Genomic DNA, 17,500 nt, shown 5'->3' with positions numbered 1-17,500 from the left:
CGGTGGCGGCGGCGGCGAAGGCGAGGAGGCGCCCTGTCCCTTCGGCGTCGAGCACCGGAATGGCGCGAAACGGGCGGCCGGCCTCCGTCACGCCCGCATCTCCATAGATTGCTTGGGAAACGCCTCTTGCGCTGCGTCACCCTCGCGTACGCTGGCGGGGCGCTTGGCGATCTTCATCTATCGGGGAATGGAGTTCTTTGTTTGTTCTTTGTCACTTCTTTGCGCGCTTGTCTTTGTCACTTCCGCCAAGGAGGTTGGGTTTAGTTGGTTATTTAGTTAGTTTGTTAGCTGGTTAGCAGGATAACTCGAATAGTTGTGAATAGTTTTTTGTGGATTATTTTTTACGAGGTGTCTTGGCTGTTATTCAAATTTGGTTTTGATCCGGATTATGATCAGGATCCAGTAGGAATTTTGTAAATAATTGCATCCGTTTCCCCTATTGATTAACTATTTATTATTATTAGCAATACGAATTAGGGACAACTTTTTGGCGTTTTAATTATTATCATATTATCTTGGTGGAGGTATGTGCCCTCTGAGTGCTAGATTATTTGTTTTAGTGTGTATGTGTGTGCATAACTTGATATTGAAATTTCCCCTCGGAGGGTTACGTGCCTAAACCAAATACCTGCGAGGACATTCGAGCAAAATATTGACCGGATCACAATGAGACAACTTTTAATGATAATTCACGACAGACGGATGTTTTTGTTTTCGGAAATCAGGCGGTTAAGGCGGTATTTTTGCCTCGGAAGGAAGTCTGGATTGCCGAGTCAGCGCCATAATGCAGGTGGCGGAGGCGCGCGCGGGAAGGAGGACGAAACAAAGATGGCGGCGACGAGGTTTCGTCATTTATACATATTTTTATACCATCTATATATATCAATGATACAGGGATATGTATAGATGACGTAATGATGTAGCCTGAACCGTATAAATGATAGAGACAAATAAACGACTTAAAAATAAGTATGTAAATGATTGTCTGAAATATTTAAGACTAAAACAGAAAAATGTAGGTTTTTAAAATTTGTAATATATGAAAGCCATAAACAGAAATAATAAATAGAGACGTAAATGCATAAAATGTAAAACAGAAATATTTGTATATGTATGTATGTATATGTATATATACGTATATCTATATATATGTATATATATATATATATATATATATATATATATATATATATATATATATATATATATATATATATATATATATATATATGCGTGTGTGTGTGTATGTGTGTGTGTAGGAACAGATACATTCACAAGTCCCACAAGCATAACACTGTTCAGCAAATTTCAATCTTCCAATAATAAATAAATATAAATTGCCATATTGAAGAAGAAAAATAATTCTACCCTTAATCCCACACCTGAACAAGAACATTCTAGTGAACAGCTAAGAATATCATCATATGTTCTCAGAGTGCACGGATTCACACATAAAGATACAGGGAGATTCACCGTGCTTATTTTCGCTGAAATTGGCGTGTTATTTGCGCTAAAATTGGTGTGCTATTTTCTTGTCTTCGCCTCGCAGCCAGATGAAATTCTTGCCAAAATTTCCTTGCGAAAGAATTCAGTTTATATTTGAGTTTTTATTCTTTGTAGTTTATGTAAGTTCATTTTCAGATCGAATAAAATTTTAGGTCATCTGGAAGTAAGGCATTTTATCATTATTATCATAATTTTCTTTATCAATATTATTATTATATTTTTCTTTATCATTATTATCATTATCATTATTATCATTTTCTTTATAATTATTATCATTATTATTATTATTTTCTTTATCATTATTATCATTATTATTATTAGAATTTTCTTTATCCTTATTATCATTATCATTATTATCATCATTATTATTATCATTATTATTATCATTATTATCATTATCATTATTATTGTCATTGCTATTATCTTTATTATCATTATCATTACCATAATTATTATGGTTATCATCATTATCACTAGTATTATCATTAGTAGTAGTATCATTGTCATTATCACATCTTTGTTAATATCATCTTTATTGGCTATTTCTTCAAGAAACTCTAAAACATCGCCAAGATCGTCGCCATGGAAAAAGGAGGACGGAGAAGGAGGAGATGAAGAAGGAGGAGAAGGAGGAGAAGGAGAAGGAGAAGGAGGAGAAGAAGAAGGAAGAGAAGGAGAAGGAGAAAGGGAAAGGAGAAGGAGAAGGAGGTGGAGGACGGAGAAGGAGGAGAAGGAGAAGGAGAAGGGGAAGAAGAAGGAAAAGGAGATGGAGGCGGCGAAGGAGGTGGAGGAGAAGGAGGAGGAGAAGAAGGGAAAGGAGATGGAGAAGGAGATGGAGGAGGCGAAAGAGGAGGAGAAGGAGAAGGAGAAGGAAAAGGGGAAGAAGAAGGAAAATGAGATGGAGGAGGAGAAGGAAAAAGAGGAGAAGAAGGGAAAGGAGAAGGAAGAAGAAGAAGAAGGAGATGAAGGAGGCGAAGGAGGAGATAAGAAGGGTGAGGATAAGAAAAAGGAAAGCGATAAGAAGAAGAGGAGGAAGAGGACGCATAAGAAGAAGAAAAAGAAACATGAACAAGAACAGGGAGTGCAACGAGAAGGAGAAGAAGATGGATGAGAAAGGGAAGGAGAAAGAGAAGGGGGAGGAGATGGAGAAGGAAAAAGAGGAGAATTAGAAAGATAATGAAAAGAAGGGTAAGGAGAAGAAAAAGACGGGGAGGACACATGAGAAGATTAAAAAGAATAAAAAGAATTGAAAGAAAAATGAAAAGAAGAAATAATCAGACAAAGAAAAGGAAATAGGATATTGAGAAGGAAGAAAAAGAGTAAGATAGAAAGAGAAATTGAAAGATAAATACAGATAGAAAGATTACTTACACATACATTCATACACGAAGACAGACAGACACACAAAAAGATAGACAACCATACACCATACAGGAAGACAGACAGACAGACGCAGAAGGATAAACAAACAAAGACTATCATTCTAGGAAGAGAATAACAAAAAAGTTATTTTCACAAGACAGATCTGCCATTACCACTCACTGCAAAAGAAAAGAAAAGAAAAACAAAAGAGAGTGGTCTTTGTTCCAACGGGGGTGTCATTTCAGCTTTTTCTTGGAGGGGGATACGAGGGTAAATTGTTCAGCGAAGGGTGCACCATCAGCTGGTGGGTTTTGGGGGGAAAGCGAGAGAAAAGGGGGGGGAAATAAGCTATTCTATGGGTGATTTTAAGTTATAACGAGAGCTATGTAGGTATGATTTAGGGTAAAAAAGACTAATAGCAAAAAATCTATTAAATTCTCCTACTGGCCCTTACAGGGGATACGAGGGTAAATTGTTGAGCGAAGAGAGCACCATCAGCTGATGGGTTTTGGGGGGAAAAGCGAGAGAAAAGGGGGGGAAATAAGCTATTCTATGGGGCAATTTTAAGTTATAACGAGAGCTATGTAGGTATAATTTAGGGTAAAAAAGACTAATAGCCAAAAAAAACTCTCCTACTGGCCCGTACAGGGGATACGAGGGTAAATTGTCGGGCGTAGGGTGCACCATCAGCTGGGGATTTGGGGGAAAAGCGAGAAAAAAGGGGAAAATAAGCTATTCTATGGGGCGATTTGAAGCTATGACGAGAGGTATGTAGATATAATTTAGGGTAAAAAAGACTAATAACTAAAAACTCTCCTGCTGGCCTGTAGAGGGGAGCAAAGGGGAAAAAAGCGAGAAAAAAAGAAAACAAGCTATTCTACTGGACAATTTTAAGCTATAATTAGAGCTATATGTGTGTAATTTAGGCAAACAAAAAAAGAAGAAATCAAGACTAATAATAAAAAGACTATCCAATTGGCCCTTACGGGAGGGGGGGAGGGGAGTCGGACCTTGTAAGGGCAAACAGATTTTTCTCTTGAAGAAGGCTGTGGAACGGAAACAAAAGACGATCGATGGGTGGTGACGTCACTTCCGATTCTTTTTTTTTTGTTTGTTTTTTTTGTTTAGAAGGCCGTATTTTTTATTTTATTTTTTTTTTTTCATGAGTATGGTTTGATGCAAAAGGAAAGTGTTTAAAACACTATTGACATATTTTCCTATGTTCAGATAAATTAAACTAAAAAAGTTAAAATTGCTGAAACCATCCAGATATGAGCTGATATGTTGTGGCAGACCGAACGTCATTTCATCCGATGTCACGTCAGCTGGTGTTCTAGCTGGACATCTCATAAGTTAGAGCCACAGTCCTATAGAGTGACTTAATTCTTCAGCTCTACAACATACTCACAATGAATAGTCGTATACTTTTTAGATAAATCAAGTTTATACGTTCAGTGTCGAATTTTCTTAAGTTATACATCGAATACATTTTCTGTAAAGTGATGCGGGTGTATTTAATGTTGTTGAATGTTACAATATTGGCTTGGTAATGTATTTACTGTATAATGTTTTCGGCAAACAAGAAATTAACGCTGGGAATCTTCTAATCACCAGACTCCAATCCAATTGTAGCTGTAATTTAATATTCATTTTAGTGTATGGACCAATGTTATTATTTATATCCGTTTTCTTAATCATCTGATGTTTAGAGAAAGGTAGAAATGCTGCTACGGAAAAGGAGACAGCTGAGCACTGTCCTTCACCCATTCGCTCGACTCCTTGCGTTCCGAATCTGCGCGAGAGAATTTCGAAACGCTTCGAGGCGCCTTTTCGAGCCTTTTTCGAACGCGAACAACAGACTCGGGAGGAGAAACGAAGGGTGAGGATGAATTATATGGAAAGATGTGTGTATGTGTGTGTGTGTGCGTGCGTGTGTGTGTGTGTGTGTTTGTGTGTGCGTGTGTGTGTGTATGTGTATATTTTTATGTGTGTGTGTGTTTATGTGTGTGTGGGTGCTTTTGCTTGTGTATGTGTGTATTTTTATGTGTATTTATGTTTGTGTGCGTGTGTGTATTTATGTTTGTGTACGTGTGGGTTTGTTAATGTGTGCAGGTATGTGTGTAGGTTTATGTTTGTGTGAATGTGTGTTTGTGTCATCTAGACATCTGTGTTTAGTGATGCAGATAAAATATATTAAGAATGATATCATTTAATAACAAAAAACTATATATATTTGTATCTGATACGATATTTGATTAAACTGATAACAGACTGAATAGAGATTGAATAGTAATGAAATGTAATTCAAATTAATCAGTAGTAATGAAATAAAGTTGATATCAATCAAGTGATAGTAATAGAAATCCATAGTTTAAATTGATATCAAATATGCAGATATAAACAGTTTTAATTCTCCTGCATGTGGGTTTATTTTTCAGTTTTAGGTCTTTAGTTATTTGCATGTTTATCTACCTGTCTGTCTGTCTGTCTGTCTACCTATTTTTCCATCTATCTGTTTGTGTATCTACCTATCTTTCAATTCATCTTCTAGCTCTATTTATCTGTTTATCTATCCATCTGTCTATCTGTCCATCTATCTATCTATATCTCTGTCATTTTATCTATGTATCTATCAATCTGGTTGTAATAACATATATCACAATTATCTGTTTATCTACATTTTATCTATTAAATTATATTGTCCATATTTGTTCATATTTTGTTTCTTTTCTGGGGTCGTACTATTTGAATGTTATAAATGAATAAACACACACACACACACACACACACACACACATATATATATATATATATATATATATATATATATATATATATATATATATATACATGTATGTTTATATATATGTATATATATATATATATATATATATATATATATATGTATATACATATAAATATGTATGTGTACATATATATATATATATATATATATATATATATATATATATATATATACATATATACACATATATGTGTATATACTCACACTGTATGTATCTTATTTTGATTTATTTCTTATTTATTTTTTATTTACTTTCAAATCTGATTTCTTGTTCGGTGTTCCTGAAATCGGTTTATTTTAAAAGAAAAACATCTACAATAATTGATCTACTAAAACACGGGGTTAGAGGAAAATCAGAATCCAAAATCCAATTAGTTTAATTTTGAAGAACAAGAACATAACTCGTAACAAAGGATGGCTCTACAAATACCTAAATAATCTTTGAATTTCAAAAGAGGAACCAATTTTGACCTTTTTTTTTTTTTTTTTTTTTATTATTGGTGTTGACTGATGGCCGGAGTAGCGTTGGCACTCAGCTGGGGGGGGGGAGGGGGGAGAGGAGGGGGCAGACCTGGGCACCATACGACCCGCGTGCCACATCCGGGTCCATTGTGCGTCCCTGTCCGACCCGCGAGATGCCGGATAGGGACTAAATATACAATTTAGTAAATATATAATTTAGTAAATATATGATTTAGTAAATATACAATTTAGTAAATGTATAATTTATTAATCATATAATTTAGTAAATATATAATTTAGTAATTATATAATTTAGTAAATATATAATTTAGTAAATATATGATTTAGTAAATATATGATTTAGTAAATATATATTGTAGTAAATATATAATTTAGTAAATATATAATTTAGTAAATATATAATTTAGTAAATATATGATTTAGTAAATATATAATTTAGTAAATATATGTATTTAGTAAATATATGATTTATCAAATATATAATGCGCTATATATATAATTTAGTGTATTTTACAATGGAAAATTTTTGAGCAGAATTAAGCTCAGGGTATCGTTGTTGTGGCCCTCTGACACAATTCGGGTTTCTCACGTGGCCCCTTGTAAAAATTAGGATGGGGGGGGGGTCAGAGAAGATTGGAGGGGGAGTCAGCGTGGGCGGGGCGTGGGCGGGGCGTGGGCGGGGATGTTGCTCCGGTGGGGTCTAGCCTGAAATGGATAAAGATCGGTATTTTTTTAAATGTTTATATATTAGATTCACTTTGGTTCTTTTCTTTTTTTTCTCTCTCGTACACTCATACAAGACTCACAGCCATACGCCCACACAAACAATCCACACATGCCAAACATACACAGCCATACGGACACATACACACATGCAGTCAAACATATACCCACATAGACAGATAAACATCCACATACATCCATACAGAAACCACATGGCCATTCACACAGTCAAACATGCACCCATACAGATTTCCACCCATAAACCCACAGACACGACCACACCCATACACCCGCAGACACAACCACGCACCCATAAACCCACAGAGACGACCACACACCCATCCACCCACAGACACAACCACGCACCCATAAACCCACAGAGACAACCACACACCCATAAACCCACAGACAACCACACACCCATAAACCCACAGAGACGACCACACACCCATAAACCCACAGACACGACCACACCCATACACCCGCAGACACAACCACACACCCATCCACCCGCAGAGACACAACCACACACCCATAAACCCACAGAGACAACCACACACCCATCCACCCGCAGACACAACCACACACCCATCCACCCGCAGAGACACAACCACACACCCATAAACCCACAGAGACGACCACACACCCATAAACCCACAGAGACAAGCACACACCCATCCACCCACAGAGACGACCACGCACCCATCCACTCGCAGACACAACCACACACCCATCCACCCACATGCACAACCACACACCCATCCACCCACAGAGACGACCACACACCCATAAACCCACAGAGGCAACCACACACCCATCCACCCACAGAGACGACCACACACCCATAAACCCACAGAGACGACCAGACACTCCCATACAGACTACATAGCCTTACACCCCCCCCCCCCCATCAACCCAAACAAACATACAACGCACCCAAAGCCACGTACCTCGCCCGGGCCTGCATTCTCCCTCATGCCTAAGTGTCAGTTTCGTGTCATGGCACTTGGCATTCTCAAAAACGCATATATTGGGGTAGGTCACGCCGTTGCTGCCACACACCGGATTCAAGTTGAAGGGGCAACCGGTCTGGCAGTTCCGAGGAGCTGAGGGCAAGGGAGCAATGTTTAAGGTCTCTTGCGTGTGTTTTGTGTGTGTTTGTTGGTATTGTTTGGTAATCAGAATGGTTGGGGTTGTTATTAGTGTTATTGCTGTCATCGTTGTTGTTATTATTGTTAGTTATGATGATTATTGTCATTATCATTCTTATTGTTCTTCTTCTTGTTACTATCATTATTAATAATGCCATTATTGTTATTATGATCACCTTTGCCATTATCATTATCTTTGACATAATCATTGTCATGATCATTATTATTATTATCATTACAACTACTATTACTGCTATTATCATTTCCATCATTATCATAATTTCTACTATTTATGTTATCATAACAGTCATCATCATTATCATCATCAACCTTATCACCATTAAGATTACTAATATCATACCACTCAAAGCAATAATGTAACTAAAACAATGCAACTTAACCTTACATTACATACCATGAATACCCACCTACAAAACTCAAGCAAGCAACAACCACCACAAACAAATCAAAAACAATAATAAGAGCGAAAATGAAAGTAAATTAGAGATAAAAAGGAGAAGAGAGAGAGAGAAAAAAAAAATCTTGTAGGCATGGGTTCCTCACTTACGTGGGGGAGTGGGGCTCCTGGCTTCGGAAAACACCGTCAGCGCCACCAGGAGCAGCCCGAGGACGAGAGAGAATCTGGCCATGACTGTCCTGTGGGCGGAAGGGAAGGAAATATGATGATATTCATCTTAAAATCATAAAAGATGGTGATAATGATAAGCAGTATTATATCTACAATGACGGTGATGATGATGATAATGATAAGCAGTATTATATCTACAATGACGGTGATGATGATGATAATGATAAGCAGTATTATATCTACAATGACGGTGATGATTGTAGGGAACCGCTGATAAACCTGAAGGTCAATGAGATATTTAGATTGTGGCAGCGTGGTCCGAGAGAAAGCTCGCTCTGCCGTTACCTTTATTCGCCGGTCACAAGCACAACACAGCAGCACCACAAGTACACTACCATGCGCAAGGTCAGGGTCAACACCCAGTGTGAGCGAAGCCGGATTTTCCTAGTCTTGTTTTTATCTAACCGCGCCGAATGGTTACAGACCGCGTGTTGTGATTGGCTATCAGTATCATTCCCGTTTTCTTTGGTGAGCGGATGGAGCATGTATTTCAGGAGTAACTAAAGTTTTGTGCATCGGCTAGCCAAAAAATGTTAAATCTGGATAATACCTCTTTTCCATGATCAAATTATTATCGAAAAAATAAATGTTAATATTTGCTGTTCGTACTTGAGCGATAAGACAACTACAAAGATGAGGATGATAATGATAATAATGGAAATAAGAACAATTGATAATGTTAATAATAATAATGGAAATAAGAACTAATGATAATGGTAATAATAATGACAATGATAAAAAAATAATAATAATGATAATGATTATTATAATTTCTATTTTCTTTTTAATTACCATTACTGTTATTATCATTATCATTATCATCATAGTAATGATAATAATGATGATGATAATGATGATTACTATCATTATCATTACTATTACTGTTATCTTTATTACCATTATTGATAATAATAATATCATTATCATTATGAAAATAACATTAATGATAGCAACATCTATAATAACAATGATTAATCATTAAAAGTAATAGTAATAAGATTAATAATTGCGATAGTAATAACAATAATAATAATTATAACAATAATGATAATGATAATAATGATAATGTTGATGATGATGATAATGATAGTGATGATAACAATAATCATGATAATGACAGTAATGATAATAACAACAGTAATTATTATTATTACTATTATGATCACTCTAATGATAATAATGATAATAATAGTATTATCAATTATGATGATAAAAATAATCATTATTTGCGTTTTATCATCATTATCGCAATAATCATCATTATCATTAATATAATTTTCATTATTATCATTTTTATTTTTATTATCATTATCATCTTGTTATCACTATTGGCATTGCTATTTGTATAACAATTACTTCATTTTTATAATTATAATTATTATTATTTTTATTACAATTAGTTATCCTTATTATTAGTAGTAGTAGCATTAGTATTACCATTATTATTATCAGTATTATCATGATCATTATTCTCGTTACTATCATTATCGCCATCATCATCCTTGTTATAACTAAAAACAACAAAAATGATAATGGTTACAACAATATTGAAAGAAGGTAGCACAGCAAGAACTTGAAAATGATACATTACCATAAACCGATGCATTTCTAGAACACGTTAGTAAAGTCAAACAAACAGCAATACATAAATCGGAGAGATCTGCTGAACTACCCCCGAAGACTTACCTCAAAGAAAACGGATTCGAATGCAGGGAGGTCGACCGCGCGGCGCAAGAGCCTGGAACCAACTGCGGCGCAAAGCAAAGGGATCCTGATGATAAAGCAATGGATGGATCTCGAAGGACAACTTTTTTTTGCTTCCCGGAATCCCGCCTCCGTCAATGTGGGAAGGATACTGATATTTTTTTTCCTTATTTGCTCACGGGTTTTCCCCAAGTATTTAGGAAGGTAAGATTGTTGCGTTGTACAAAAAATGTTCAATATCCGAGGCTTTTTAGAACACGTGTTATTGGCGACCTCCCCTCTCTTGTTGTCATCCTTTCCCCCTTCCTCTCACCCTCTCTCTCTCATTCTCTATGTTTCCTTCCCCCTCTCTCTTATCTTATATATATGCACACACACATATATATATTTGTATATATATGTATATATATACATATACATATATCCACACACACATACACACATATATGTATACACACATTTGTGGGTAAGTGTTTGCATGTATGTGCGACTTGTAAGAGCACCTTCAAGGCTGCCCGCTTTTCCGTAGCAGCATTTCTGCCGTTCTCTAAACATCAGATGATAAAGAAAACGGATATGAATAATAAAGTTGGACCATACACTATCATAAATGGATAAATATTAGATTACAGTTATAGTGTGTAGGATCACAGTCTGGTGATTATAAGATTCCCAGCGTTGCTCTCTTGTTTATTGCACTGCATAAACCAATATACAATAAATACAGTGTGTGCTTATGTTTGTGTATGAGTGTTTATGTGTGTGCGTGCTTATGTTTGTGTATGTGTGTGTTTATGTGTGCAGGTGTGTGTGTAGGTTTATGTGTGTATGTGTGTATATGCGTGAGTATGTGTGTCATTTTTAAGAAGGATAAGAACATGCAATCTCACAGAATTTCTTTTTTCTTTAGTAAAACACCTCATCTAATTTTCTATATATCTAGACAATAATCCAAGTTTAATGATGCATATAAAATACGTGTGAAGAATGATATCATTTAATACCATAAAATTATATATATATATTTGTATCTGATACGAAATTTGATAAAACGGATAACAGACTGAATAGAGATTGAATAGTAATGAAATGTAATTCAAATTGATTTATCAATAGTAATGAATTGAAACTGATATCAATCCATTGACAGTAATATAAGCCCACAGTATAAATTAATATCAAAGAACGAGATATAAACAGACTTTTAATTCTCCTGCAGGTGGGTTTATTCTTCAGTTCTTAAGTCTTTCGTTATTTGCATGTTTATCTATCTATTCTCTTTGTCTATCTACCTATTTTTCCATCTATCTATCTGTCTATCTGCTTATCTTTCCATTCATCTATCTAGGTTTCTTCATCTATTTATCTGTGTCTATCCATCTCTGTTATTTTATCTATGTATTTATCATTTTGGCTGCCATGATATGTAACATTTATCTGTTTATTTACATTTTATCTTTTCAATTATATTGTCCATATTTGTTCATATTTTGTTTCTTTTCTGGCTTCATACTATTTGAATATTATTAATAAATAAATAAGTAAATATGCAAACATATCTATCTATCTATCTATCTATCTATCTATCTATATATATGTATATATATATATATATATATATATATATATATATATGTGTGTGTGTGTGTGTGTGGGTGTGTGTGTGTGTGCGTGTGTGTGTGTGTGTGTATACATATATATATATATATATATATATATACATATATATATATATATATATATATATATGTATATATGTATATGTATATATATATATATATATATATATATATATATATATATGTGTGTGTGTGTATATATATATACATATATACAAATATGTATATACATATATATCTATATCTATATAAATATATATATATATGTATATATATACATACATACATACATATATGTATATATATGTGTGTGTGTATGTATATATGTGTATATATATATATATAAATATATATATATATATATATATATATATATATATATATGAAACACTGTATGTATATTCTATTTTCATTTATTTCTTATTTATGTATTTTTTCCTCATTTCTTTTTTATTTGTATTCTTTCTCGTTCGATGTTCCCAAAATCGGTTAATTTATATAGGAAATATTTACAATAATTCATCATCATCATCATGGGGGCTGACGCCGCCGGGGGCGCATAGCCGCATCCACCCTTCGCTTCCACCTACGAGGATCCCTCATGGCTAGACGCCAGGCAGGGACTCGGCCCATCTCTAGTTCTTCACGGCAGGTTTGGTCGAACTGCCCAAGCCATGACTTCCTCGGTCGTCCCACAGGCCTCCTCCACCCAGGGTTGTCTCGAACAGAGACGACCTGATGGGCAGGATCATCCTGAGGAAAGCGAGCCAGGTGGCCGTATAGCCTGAGTTGGCGATCACGGATTGTGCAGATAACAGGGCTTGTGTCAGTCTCACGGTGCAACCGTTGGTTGGACACATGGTCCTGCCAACAGTACCCCATGATCTGGCGCAAGGACCTATTGCAAAAGGCTTCAAGACGAGCCTCCAAGGCACAGGACAATGTCCAGGTTTCGCTACCGTATAGCAAAACTGGCATTATCAGGGCCTTGAAAACCCGTAGCTTGGTCCTTCTGCACAGGTACCGACATCTCCAAATACTCTTGTTGAGAGAGTTCATGACCCCTGCTGCCAGGCCAATCCGTCTGCTGACTTCATGGTCTGACAGCCCAGAGTTATGAACTACACTACCAAGGTATGTAAAGCTCTCTGTGACTTCAATGTCCTCGCCGCAAGCACGTACCGACTGAACAAGTTCTCCTAACAAGTCCCCAAATTCCTGGACCTTGGTCTTGGTCCAGGAGACCTCTAGACCCAGGGGCTTCGCTTCATTGCTAAATGCATCGAGAGCCGCCACTAGGGTTTCCAAAGACTCAGATAGAATGGCAACGTCATCAGCAAAGTCAAGGTCTGTAACCTTGATATTGCCCAGCGTTGCCCCACAATGACTTTGAACAGTAGCTCTGCCCAGTATCCAGTCCATGCAAGTGTTGAAGAGTTGGTGCAAGGACACAGCCTTGCCTCACTCCTGAACTAACAGGAAAGAAGCTCGACAGGCCCCCACCACACTTTACAGCACTTTCAGTACCAGTATACAGGCTTGCTATTAGTCCAATAATCCTTGTTGGTATTCCTCTCAGCCTCAGGATCTCCCAAAGTGACTCCCGATGCACCGTATCGAACGCCTTCTTGAGGTCGATGTAGGCTGCAAGCAGCCCACGCCCGAACTCACGACGGCGCTCTACAATGACTCGAAGCGCGAGGATACGGTCTATTGTGGACTTACCAGGAGTGAATCCAGATTGCTCCAGTCTCTGGTGCCTCAGTAGATGGTCTCTGATACGTCTCAGAAGGATGTGGGCGAGAACCTTGCCTGGTACACTGAGCAGTGTGATGCCTCGGTGATTACAATAATTGATACATTAAAACCGGGGGTTAAGGAAAAGAAGATAACAAAATCAAATAAGTTTAATTTGGAAGAACATAACTCATAACAAAGCATGGCTCTACAAATGCCTAAATAATCTTTGAATTACAAAAAAGGAACCAATTTTGACCCATTTTTTTTTTTTTTTTTTTTTTAGATTGGTGTTGATTGATGGTCGGAGTAGCGTTGGCGTTCAGCTGGGGGAGGGGGTGAGGAGGGGGCGGGGTAGGGGTGTCAGAGGAGACTGGGGTGGGGAGTCAGCGTGGGCGGGGCGTGGGCGGGGATTTCGCTCCGGTGGGGTCTAGCCTGAAATGGATAAAGATCGAGACTTTTTTTAGAAATTGGATTCTCTTTTGTTGTCTCACTCTCTCTCTCTCTCTCTCTCTCTCTTTCCCTCTCTGTCTCTCTCTCCCTCTCTGTGTCTCTCTCCCTCCCTCTCCCCCCTCTCTCTCTCCCTCTCTCCCTCCCTCTCCCCCTCCCCCCCTCTCCCCCCCCCCTCTCTCTCTCTCTCTCTCTCTCTCTCTCTCTCTCTCTCTCTCTCTCTCTCTCTCTCTCTCTCTCTCTCTCTCTCTCTCTCTCTCTCCCTCTCCCTCACTACCTCTCACTCTCTCCCTCCTTCCCTCCCCCCTTCCCTACCCGTCCCCTCCTCCCTTTCCCTCCCTTTCCCTCCCTTCATCTTTCTCTCTCACTCTCGCTCCCTCTTTTTCTCTTTCGGCAAACCCATTTTTCTTGCACGAAATTGAATCATCATAAGAAACCTAGAAATTGTTTTGACATTTTTTTTCTAAATATTTAATTAACAAGCAGAAACAACTAAATTTCACTAGATGAATAAGTAGGCGGCATCCAGTAATAGACAGATGGACTTGTATGGATAGACAAATGGATGGATAGACAAATAATAGATATATACATCTATACAATATGAGTGTGTGTTTGTGTATAGGTGTATGTGCGTCTGTGTGTGTGTGTGTGTGTGTGTGTGTGTGTGTGTGTGTGTGTGTGTGTGTGTGTGTGTGTGTGTGTGTGTGTGTGTGTGTGTGTGTTGATGGTTACAAAGATACCCAGGCAGATAGAAAGACAGATAGACAGACATGCTTAGATTCAGACAAGCAGACAGACATACAGATAGATAGACATATAGCCAAACAGACAGACATGAACATAAAGCCATACAGATACACAGACAGAATAAAAATACACCCATACACACGTAGACAGACAGATAAATATGTCTCCATTCAGACACACAGAAAAGATAAACATACACCCCTACAGGTAAGCATACACAGAAAGATAAACACATCCACCCATACAGGAAGGCAGACACACAGAAAGACAAACACACATCCACCCACACACGAAGACAAACAGACACACAGAAAGATGAATAACCATTAAATCACAAACGCATCCATACGCCCAGCTTCGCCTTACATTCCCCCCTGTGTCTCAGGGTGAGTCCTCTGACGGAGCACTTCTCTGCCTCCAAAGCGCACTCGTTGGAGTAGGTCTTCCCGTTGCTGCCACACACCGGGTCGTAGTTGAAGGGGCAAGCAGTCGGGCAGTTTTGAGAAGGCGCTGGGGGCAAGGAGGCAATGATTTCAGTTTTGAGAAGGAGCTGTGGGGGCAAGGAGGCAACGATTTCATTATTGTTACGATCATCATTATTATTTTCGCCAAAAGGTTGTGTTTTATGGCAGCGTTGGTTAGCTCTTTGTTTGTTTGTTTGTTAGCAGCATAGCTCAAAAAGTGAGAGAGAAAATTTTTTATGTGTCCTGAATTTTGGTGGTTATCTGGATCATGTTCCAAGTCCAGGATTTTTTTTTTTTTTTAGAAATGTATCAGCAACTATTATATCATTACATTTAATGCCTTCGCCAAGAGGATTATGTTCACAGACGTTATCAGAGTACTTGAGAAAGAGGTCACTTTAATGGAATTCTTCAAGTGTAAATATCTTTATTGCATCAGTGACCCTACTGCCTTAGCTTCTAGTTATCATTGTCCTTTGTCTTACTTTATTACTATTATTGCTATTATAATTGTTTTTGGTAGCGTTGGTTTGTTACTTTGTTTGTTGGTTAGCAAGATAACTCAAAAAGTTATGAACAGATTTTATGATCTTTTTACCAGAGGATTTTTTTGAAGGATTCATTGACATTACGAGATAGATAAAAACCTTTTTGACATTTCAATTGTTATCACTATCATTATTATTATTATCGTTATTATCATTATTAATGGATATTCTTCCAGCGTGAATTTTCTTATTGCATCAGTGACCCTATTGCTTTGGCGGAGGTATGCGCTCTCTGAGTGCTTCTAGTTCTTCTCATCATTATTATCATAATCATTATTGTTACAATTATTATTTTGATTATCATTCCTTCCATGATTATCATAATTATCCTTTTTGTCACTATCAACCTCCTCACCATTAGGATTACAAGTATCATCATATAACTCAAAGCAATAATATAACTGAAGCGATGCAAGTTAGCAATCACCATCTCCATTAACACGAATGACAAAGCAACAACAATAACAAAAGCGATAATGAATATAAATAACTAATGAAGAAGAGAGAGATAGACCGCAACTCACCGAGTGACAAAGCAACAACAATAACAAAAGCGATAATGAGTATAAATAATAATAAAGAAGAGAGAGAGAGACCACAACTCACCGCACTCTCCCTGGCTCACGGCTCTCAGTCTCCGGTTCCTGCACGCGGCCGCCTCCAGATTGCACTGGCTGGGGTACGTCTGCCCATCGCTGCCGCACACAGGGGCGTAGATGGCGGGGCAGATGCTGATGCCACAGGAAGGGCGCCCTCCTGTGCCTGGCCTGAATCCTGATGAAGAGGGAATAATATCCTTTTTCGTTTTTTCTCCTTAAGGTAGCAATGGTTGAATATTTTTTAAATCTTGTTGGCATGGGTTCCTCACCAAGCAACAACCACCGCAAACAAATCAACAACAATAATAAGAGCGAAAATGAAAGGAAATAATTGATTAAAAAAAAACAGAAGAGAGAGAGACCGCAACTCACCGCACTCTCCCTGGCTCACGGCTCTCAGTCTCCGGTTCCTGCACCTGGCCGCTTCCAGATTGCACTGGCTGGGGTACGTCTGCCCGTCGCTGCCGCACACAGGGGCGTAGAGGGCGGGGCAGACGGTGTTACAGGGGTTTATAACAGATCCTCCTGGCCTGAATCCTTTCGAAGAGTGAAGATTGTAGTTTTCGTCTTGGGAAGGTAATGATGTCTGAATAATATATTTTTAAAAAATCTTGTTGGCATGGTTTCCTCACTTACTTGGGGGAATGGGGCTCCTGGCTTCGGTAAACGCCGTCAGCGACACCACGAGCAGCCCGAGGACGAGAGAGAATCTGGCCATGACTGTCCTGCTGGTGGAAGGGAAGGGAATATGATGATATTCATCTTAAAATCATAAAAGATGAAGACAGTGATAAGCAAAATCATATCTATATTGACGGTGATGAAGTTGAAGTTCTAAGTGATATTTCGACTGTGGCAGCGCAGTCCGAAAGAGCGCTCTGCTGTCACGTTTATTCGCCGGTCACAAGCACAACACAACAGCAAATACACGGGAAAGGCTAGATCAGTA

At 37.8% G+C, this 17,500-nt stretch overlaps 3 protein-coding genes across 3 annotated transcripts in view; all 3 read right to left on the bottom strand.

Annotated features, from left to right (window-relative positions):
- The window catches only part of LOC138861511 (thrombin inhibitor rhodniin-like), a 10,410-nt gene extending 10,212 nt beyond the window's left edge, over positions 1–198 (bottom strand). Inside the window, exon 1 of the mRNA XM_070121194.1 lies at positions 1–198. This exon is cut by the window's left edge and continues 18 nt beyond it. The gene's annotated coding sequence lies outside the window, so the exon portion shown is untranslated.
- A 5,837-nt stretch (positions 199–6,035) lies between these two features.
- LOC138861512 (turripeptide OL11-like) lies at positions 6,036–10,517 on the bottom strand. Its single transcript, XM_070121195.1, has 4 exons — positions 10,367–10,517; positions 8,600–8,688; positions 7,831–7,986; positions 6,036–6,862 (listed from the first exon to the last, which is right to left on the bottom strand). The coding sequence occupies exons 2-4, from the start codon at positions 8,679–8,681 to the stop codon at positions 6,858–6,860; spliced, it is 243 nt and encodes an 80-aa protein (XP_069977296.1). The 5' UTR covers positions 8,682–8,688; positions 10,367–10,517; the 3' UTR covers positions 6,036–6,857.
- A 3,377-nt stretch (positions 10,518–13,894) lies between these two features.
- The window catches only part of LOC113803300 (four-domain proteases inhibitor), a 5,820-nt gene continuing 2,214 nt past the window's right edge, over positions 13,895–17,500 (bottom strand). The window contains exons 2-6 of the mRNA XM_027354066.2: positions 17,188–17,279; positions 16,924–17,088; positions 16,559–16,726; positions 15,307–15,450; positions 13,895–14,175 (exon numbers count right to left, since the gene is read on the bottom strand). Of these exons, the coding sequence (XP_027209867.1) occupies positions 14,171–14,175; positions 15,307–15,450; positions 16,559–16,726; positions 16,924–17,088; positions 17,188–17,269 (564 nt within the window). The 5' untranslated portion in view covers positions 17,270–17,279 and the 3' untranslated portion in view covers positions 13,895–14,170. The remainder of the gene's footprint in view (positions 14,176–15,306; positions 15,451–16,558; positions 16,727–16,923; positions 17,089–17,187; positions 17,280–17,500) is intronic.

This window comes from Penaeus vannamei, chromosome 4 (assembly GCF_042767895.1).
Source record: "Penaeus vannamei isolate JL-2024 chromosome 4, ASM4276789v1, whole genome shotgun sequence".
Lineage (NCBI taxonomy): Eukaryota > Metazoa > Arthropoda > Malacostraca > Decapoda > Penaeidae > Penaeus > Penaeus vannamei.
The sequence above is the reverse complement of the archived record's forward strand: the minus strand, read 5'-3'. Positions and strand labels throughout refer to the sequence as shown.

What these genes read in the sequence shown, in the direction of transcription:
- LOC138861512 (XM_070121195.1), bottom strand. Translation starts at nt 8,681, where the DNA reads ATGGCCAGATTCTCTCTCGTCCTCGGGCTGCTCCTGGTGGCGCTGACG. An exon ending in CAGGAGCCCCACTCCCCCAC is followed by an intron (nt 7,987 to 8,599) that starts GTAAGTGAGGAA and finishes CCTTGCCCTCAG; the next exon opens with CTCCTCGGAACTGCCAGACC.